Here is a 7,950-nt window from a genome sequence, read left to right as displayed (position 1 = left end):
ATAAAACACCCAAAATGTAATGAACATTTATCAACCTTTATTTTGTTAGTCCAAAGTCATGGAACCTTATGACAATCAGATTAAATTAACTACATTTTTCAGAGAGAACCAATTTGACCAGAACACAGCAGGAGGGTTAAGTCATAAATAAAGGACCCATCTTAAAGACTACAATGCCCTTCAAATAGGAGTGTGTGAGGAATCTGGAGTTGTTTTTAAATGTAATTTAACATTTTTGATTGACTGAGACATTCCCTGGACATTCCATCCTCAGACATCCTAGGATGATCATCCCCCCCTGAGAAGTCTTTTTCAGGTTAAGCCAGTGACTGATGTGGTGTACTCCTCAATCCCATCGGAAGAATCGCAAACATATTTCAGTCTGTGCTAGCAAAATAGTCCTGTAGCTTAGCATCTGRGTCATCTGACCACTTCTTTATTGACCGAGTCACTGGTGCTTCCTGTTTTAGTTCTTGCTTGTAAGCAGGATTCAGGAGGATAGAGTTATGGTCAGATTTACCAAATAGAGGGCAAGGGAGAGCTTTGAATGCGTGTCTGTGTGTGGAGTAAAGATGGTCTAGAGTTTTACATGGCACCCCGACCTACATCTCCGATATCTCTGTCTATTTCTCATGCGAATCTCTGCGATATTTGGCCGTGCCGAGTGTCTGAAGTAAATCCTTTGCGTCCGACTATTAAAGCAAACATCTTTGTACAGTAGGAGGTGAGTAATTACTGTCTAGAAGCTCATTTCGGTTATAAGAGACTGTGGCAGAAACATTATGTACAAAATAAGTTATAAATAATGCGAAAAAATACACACAATCGCACAATTGGTTAGGAGACCATAAAACGGCAGCCATCTCCTCCGTCGCCATTATCAGACACTGGCTGAAAAAGGTTGCTGAGAAAGTTGTGTGTGAAAATCTTCACTGTTGAATCGCCCGGTTAGAAAATGTAACCCATATGGCCTTCACTCATATCAATCCTGCCATTAAAACTATCAGGTTTATCACAAAGAATGGCATCAATTGTTTTTCATTGTCGCCCAGACATGAAGGACACAATACACCTAGAATTTGTCTAGGAGACATGTTTTCTGTAGTTTTCTGTGGTTTGTCTCTCTTGTGGTTTGTTGTCGCTTGTAGTGTTCCCAGGAAAAGTCTAACACTTACTTATAGTCATGCAAATTACTAACAAGCTCACTACACAGCAGCTCCATAAGTTAACTACAACCATTCCCATCTGTTTCAAATATTCAAACACATTTTCTTTAAGTTCAACAAGGTCACTTCACAACACATCAATCACCAGGCCATTACTTTTCATTTCAGACATGTGCTTTACTTCAAAGAAACAGCTGCACTATCAAGTTACATAAGCACACCCTAAATAGTGGACAGGATGTCCTTAAAAGGTAATAAAAACAGGAAACAGAAACTCATCAATCACTTTTTGACAGCAACCGTCCACTTTATTCTCTCTCCCGTCACAAGACCCACTGGTTGATTCCAGTTTATAAAACCCTCTTAGGCCTCACTCCCCCCTATCTGAGATACCTACTGTAGCCCTCATCCTCCACATACAACACCCGTTCTGCCAGTCACATTCTGTTATAAGGTCCCTGGGTCGCACTTCTGTCAGTTTGCTGCAGCTAGTGACTGGAACGATTTTCAAAAAACACTCAAACTAGACCGTTTTATCTCCATCTCTTCATTCAAAGACTCAATCATGGACACTCTTACTGACAGTTGTATTGTCATGTGTTGCTGCCATGCTATTTTGTTTTAGGTCAATCTTTATGTAGTGTTTTTGTGTCAATCTGAAATTTACTTTGGGAACTGGTCATTCATGCCAATTTGGGTCCCAGCAAGTCTTTTACCCAGGCTTTTAACCATGATTTTATCTTTAAAGGAAGCAAATTTGGCAACGATTGGGCGTTCATACCTCTGCCCTCTCTATCTGAAGCGGTGTACATGTTCGAGTTGGATTTTGTCGATAGCTTCGCGTGGAATCTGAAGCGCTGTAAGGAGGAACTCTCTAACTACAGATTCAGGAACTTCTCCTTGATTCTCTTGGATACCTGTAAGTACCAGATTCTCTCTCATTGATCTAGTCTGTATGTCAAGTAAGGCCAAATTGTTAAGGATAAGAAATGTCAATAGAAAACAAGTCAATCTAAACTAAATGCACTTAGTTTGAGATCTTTTCAGCTCTAATTTGAAGTGATTGTGTTAGATGTGTTGTGGCTAGCTCCTCTGAACAACAGTTTCCTGACAAGAGAGTACATGTTCTATGCCAAGTGAAATCGTGCATCATTAGCCCATTGTTATGGATGTATCCAAATAAATGTCACTAGAAAACAGCTTAAACAAATGAAAATGCAGCTACTGTTGTTATTGTAACTGCACTGTTTTATGTGATTGTAAGTTAGCTGTAGTTGGCTAGCTAGCTAGCAAGCAAGGGATAAGAACATTGCAAGCCAGTATGGCAATAGAACATTTAGAATGAATGACTGGGTCGTGTCCACAGATACAGAACAAAAAGACTTAACAACTGGGCCTCGTCTCTGGCAACCGAACTGATAGAACGAACGACCAGCCTGCTTTGGCAGCAATCTTAGATTTGTGTCGGGACTATAGTTAGTGGAAGGATGAAAAAGTATGAATAAATTCATCTAAATAATGTTTTTTTATGAAAATATTTCATTATTTTAATATGTTGCCAATATATCCTCCAAACACAATGTTCTGGGTCATTATCACTTAAATGTATAATTCTCCACATTTAATGTCAGTTTCATTGTGGACTTTTTCCCATAACACAAGCACACAAGGGAGTTTCATAACTTTCATTTCAAATGTCAACTTGTGCAGCGCTCGAGACCCAAGAACTGAGCATGTGTAAAACCCTTAGTTTGATACGGTTTTCCCATTAGAAAAGTCTTCCCATTAGAAAAGTCGACATGAGAAAACAGTTTACTTTAAACCATCTCTGAGCGAATTTATCTAAAGCCACTAGAGCGCCTAAAGTCATTTTCCAGTGCTTTGTCGCTGTTTTCTCAGTTCTAGCGTGTTAAGGTTTTATGGTTTTATGGAAAAAGGAATGGAAATAGGTGTCTCTATCATGACAATCTAAATAGCCTACCTACCACTGGCAAAACGTTGACACCACGTACGTGAATGCTGCTCTGTCTCCATGACTCAGCTGCAGCGTTCTCTCAACCAGTGCTCTCAACACACTCAGCCCTCAGGCCCTCCCCCTCCCCACCACCACCAGTCACTCAGTAACAGCCTGCACACTGCCTGATAGTCAGCAGCATCAGGTCACAGTGAGATATATTAAACAATATATATAAAATACATATCAAGACAAATGTCATGGCGGCCGCAACATTTCTTTCAATTGACAATTCTCAAAATGATCTAGAACATATCAATGGTTAAAGTAAAAACACACAACAACACAGAGGATGTTTAAGGAATAATTATATTCTGAAACAGTCTGTGCTGAAGGAAGTCATGTGTTTATGGTCTGCAAAAGGACTTTACTAATGATTAGTAAATGGTTTATAATGACATTTATTAAACATCTCATGAATTTATTGTTCATTATTACATACAATAAAAGTTGTTTATAACTTTATAAATAGCTTACTAAAACAAATATGGCAGTAATGATAAGTTACTTATTAATAAACTATTTACTAATTTGTTATAAATAATTTTTTACAAGGTGTTATTATAAAGTGTTAGCATATATATCTCTATATTAATTCAGAGAAAACAGCTTCTGAGAGCTGCTCTGGTGTGACCTCTGACCTGGCAGCAGTGATGTAGTGAGAGTAGTGGTAGAGTTCATACCCAGTATGTTGAGGTTGAAGTGGCTGCTTCAGTCTCCTACGCTGCTGTGTTGAATCACTAATGCATATAGTAGTCATTTGTAAATGTGAGAATACCTAGCTGACTAACATTTAACAAACGTGTGAGTAATCATTATGGTGAGCAAACTGTAAATGCCTTACAAATGGTTTATTACTGAACACCGTTATAAAGTGTTACCCATAATTGCATATCCATATTCTTAAATTTAACAATCAACTACTTACACAATACACCATTGAGTTAGACTTGGATGTTATCTGATATCATGCAGAATTGCACATTTCAACTTTAAAATACTTGTTTAAGGCATTGTGTCCCAAATGAGCCACTAGAGGGTGATGTTAAACAACATATCGACTGAGTGTACAGAACATGATTTAGACTGATCAGGTGAATCCTGGTGAAAGGTATAATCCCTTATTGATGTCACCTTTTAAATCCACTTCAATCAGTGTAGATGAAGGTGAAGAGACATGTAAAAGAAGGATTTTTAAGCCTTAAGACAATTGAGACATGGACTGGGTATGTATGCCATTCACAGAATGGGCAAGACAAAATATTTAAGTGCCTTTGAAAGGGGTATGGTACTAGGTGCCAGGGGAAATGGTTTTGAGTGTGTCAAGAAAGGCAACGGTGTTAGGTTTTTCACACCCAACAATTTCCTGTGTATCAAGAATGGTCCGTCACCCACAGCACAAAGGATTAGAGTCAATATGGGCCAGCATCTCTGTGGAACACTTTCGACACCTTGTAGAGTCCATTCCCTGACGAATTCAGGCTGTATTGAGGCCAACATGCGGTGAAATTCAATATTAGGTAGTTGTTCTTAATGTTTTGTACACTCAGCTTGTAATGACTTATGACATCCTCAAAATGTGCTTTCAGAAAACTTACAAACTATTTATCATTAAATAACATGGAACTAACACAGACTTTGGTATTTGGAATATACAACCCAAAATGACTACAATGTATTTTATAAAACAAGCTTATGCCTTCTTATGCGTTCTCCTAGTCATTCCATTCCAATCCAGCCAAATCATTCTGTATCAACACCACATGTATTTATGATGACAACACAGAGAGAAGTAATGAAAGAATATTGATACATGAAAGAAGCAATTACAACAATTGTATAACAAAACCATATCAAACCTGTTTGTCAAAATGGGGAATAAAAACATAGGAACTATGAACACCTAAACTTCAGAGTTAAAATAAGTTTAGCTGTCACTTTGAACCATGGATAAAAGAAAGCATAAATTATTGGATTAATTAAGGAATTAACAAGTGGCAGAAAGCTGATGATGAATGATGATACATTTTCACCTAAAAAAGAAAGAAAGAAAGAAAAGAGAGATGGAGTCCAACAAATGAGATAGTTGAAAACAACAATAGATAGAGTTTTTGTTGCTTTTCTCTCAGACTTATTTTCCTGTACAGTTTTAACACCAGACACACTGGACGCCTCTTTTGAAAATACCTTTCTGGCCTGTGATCTGGCCACCACAAAGATATTCAAATAAAGTGTTATAATAATAGAGCATGGGACAACCATTTTAAGTACAAGGCTAATGATATTAACCCAATTGAACTCTTCAACAATAAAACATTCTTTCAAACACCTACTGGGTACCTGTACATTTACAAAGTTTTTTATAATAGCAGCATCGTGTATGATACAACAACACCAGTTGATGGATATACAACACATCGTTCTTGTTATTGTTATTTTAGAGTAATACAATAAGGGATCACACACAGCAACATAGCGGTCAATAGATATCAAGACCAAATTGCCCAGAGATAAAGAAGTACATAAACAAGTGATGTAGAACTGAAACACACAGAAATGTTCCCCAAAACCCCAACATGATTCCATTATTGCTACCGCCGTTACTGGTATCGCAATCAATCCTACCAGGAGATCTGACACAGCCAGAGAGAGGATGAGCAGGTTGGTTGGAGTGTGGAGCTGCTTGAAGTGAGAGATGGAGATGATCACCAGTACGTTCAAAAATACTGTAACCGCTGAAAACAATGAGATGCAGAAGTAGATTGCGAAGTGAATTGAAGTCAATGGTGAAGCCTTTCTGCAAGAAGAGTTTCTATCTTGAAAACAGTATTGAACATCTTCGTGTTCCTCCATTTGTAATAAAAGGTAAAAATGCTGAGGTCCTTCTCCTGCTTGGTCCTGTGTGTGACCCTGTCAGGTCCGCCTTCTGACAAACTCTGAGCTCTGCCTCTCTATTTATCCCTGAGTTACTGACAGACACCCCCCTCCCAGGAGCCTCTCTGCACACACACAAACACACACATGTGCGAGTGTGAGCCCACAAATGAGCAAACGGTTAAATAAATAAAACATTTATGAAAACATGATGTAATGTATGACAGGATTGGATGTTGCTGTGCCCACCTAGCCTGTCCTTCAGTCTTACTGATTGTTAGATATGAGTGTAAAGGTACATTTTATCAAATTCTGAGCATTAAAATGGGGACGATTTTGTTCTCCTATTTCCACAATGTTTAATTAATAGCCAGAGATGTGAAATTAAATCACAGCTAGCTAGCTGCAACCGAGTGGCTACTACTGGCTAACACCTCTGTCCCGAAGCAAGTACCAGTTAGCCTTGAGCTAGCCTCGAGCTAGGCCCATCTGCCGGCTAGCCGAAGAGGTCTACCAGCGAATTCTTGGGCTACAATACCTCTTTTGCCAATTGGACTGGACCTTTTTTTGCCGACACAGAGCCCTGCCAATCCATCACAACTGGTCTAAATCAGCTACAAGCTAATTTAGCAATTTTTTGCCGCTGCTAGCAGCTTTTACCTTCTGCACAGACACCAGCCCTGTTATTAGCCTGGATATTACTCACCAATTTACCAGCATCGGACTGTCTCTCGACAACAACAAAGGGGGAGGAGTTGCAATCTACTGCAGAGATAGCCTGCAAAGTTCTGTCATACTTTCCAGGTCTATGCCCAAACAGTTCGAACTTCTAATTTTAAAATTAATCTCTCCAGAAATAAGTCTCTCACTGTTGCCGCCTGCTACTGACCCCCTCAGCTCCCAGCTGTGCCCTGGACACCATCTGTGATTGATCGCTCCCCATCTAGCTTCAGAGTTTGTTCTGTTAGGTGACCTAAACTGGGATATGCTTAACACCCCGGCAGTCCTACAATCCAAGCTTGATGCCCTCAATCTCACACAAATCATCAAGGAACCCACCAGTACAACCCTAAATCCGTAAACATGGGCACCCTAATAGACATTATCCTGACCAACCTGCCTCCCAAAAATACACCTCTGCTGTCTTCAATAGATCTCAGCGATCACTGCCTCATTGCCTGTATCCGCCACGGGTCCGCGGTCAAACGACACCCCTCATCACTGTCAACGCTCCCTAAAACACTTCTGCGAGCAGGCCTTTCTAATCGGACCTGGCCCGGTACCCTGGAAGGATATTGACCTCATCCCGTCAGTTGAGGATTGCCTGGTCATTCTTTAAAAGTTACTTCTCACCATATTTAGACAAGCATGCTCCGTTCAAAAAATGCAGAACCAAGAACAGATATAGCCCTTGTTCACTCCAGACCTGAACTGGCCTCGACCAGCACAAAAAATCCTGTGGCGAACTGCAATAGCATCGAAGAGCCCCGCGCATATGCAACTGTTCAGGGAAGTCAGGAACAATACACGCAGTCAGTCAGGAAAGCAAGGCCAGCTTTTTCAAGCAGAAATTTTCATCCTGTAGCTTCTAACTCCAAAAAGTTCTGGATACTGTAAAGTCCATGGAAAACAAGCACACTCCTCCCAGCTGCCCACTGCACTGAGCTAGGTAACACGGTCACCACTGATAAGTCCGTGATAATCGAAAACTTCAACAAATATTTCTCAATGGCTGGCCATGCCTTCCTCCTGGCGACTCCAACCTTGGCCAACAGCCCCGCCCCCCCCCGCTGCTACCGCCCAAGCCTCCCCAGCTTCTCCTTACCCATATCCAGATAGCAGATGTTCTGAAAGAGCTGGAAAACCTGGACCCATACAAATCAGCTGGGCTTGACA

The 7,950-nt window shown here is 40.2% G+C and overlaps 1 protein-coding gene across 1 annotated transcript; it reads right to left on the bottom strand.

Annotated features, from left to right (window-relative positions):
- Positions 1-5,073: 5,073 nt before the first annotated feature.
- Positions 5,074-6,210, bottom strand: LOC111959517 (trace amine-associated receptor 13c-like). Its single transcript, XM_070437641.1, has one exon. The coding sequence runs from the start codon at positions 6,031-6,033 to the stop codon at positions 5,074-5,076; it is 960 nt and encodes a 319-aa protein (XP_070293742.1). The 5' UTR covers positions 6,034-6,210.
- Between the last annotated feature and the right edge of the window lie 1,740 nt (positions 6,211-7,950).

Source organism: Salvelinus sp. IW2-2015, linkage group LG36 (genome assembly GCF_002910315.2).
Source record: "Salvelinus sp. IW2-2015 linkage group LG36, ASM291031v2, whole genome shotgun sequence".
Classification (NCBI taxonomy): Eukaryota; Metazoa; Chordata; class Actinopteri; order Salmoniformes; family Salmonidae; genus Salvelinus; species Salvelinus sp. IW2-2015.
The sequence above is the reverse complement of the archived record's forward strand: the minus strand, read 5'-3'. Positions and strand labels throughout refer to the sequence as shown.

Coding starts and splice junctions, on each gene's coding strand:
- LOC111959517 (XM_070437641.1), bottom strand. CDS start 6,033: ATGGAGGAACACGAAGATGTTCAATACTGTTTTCAAGATAGAAACTCT.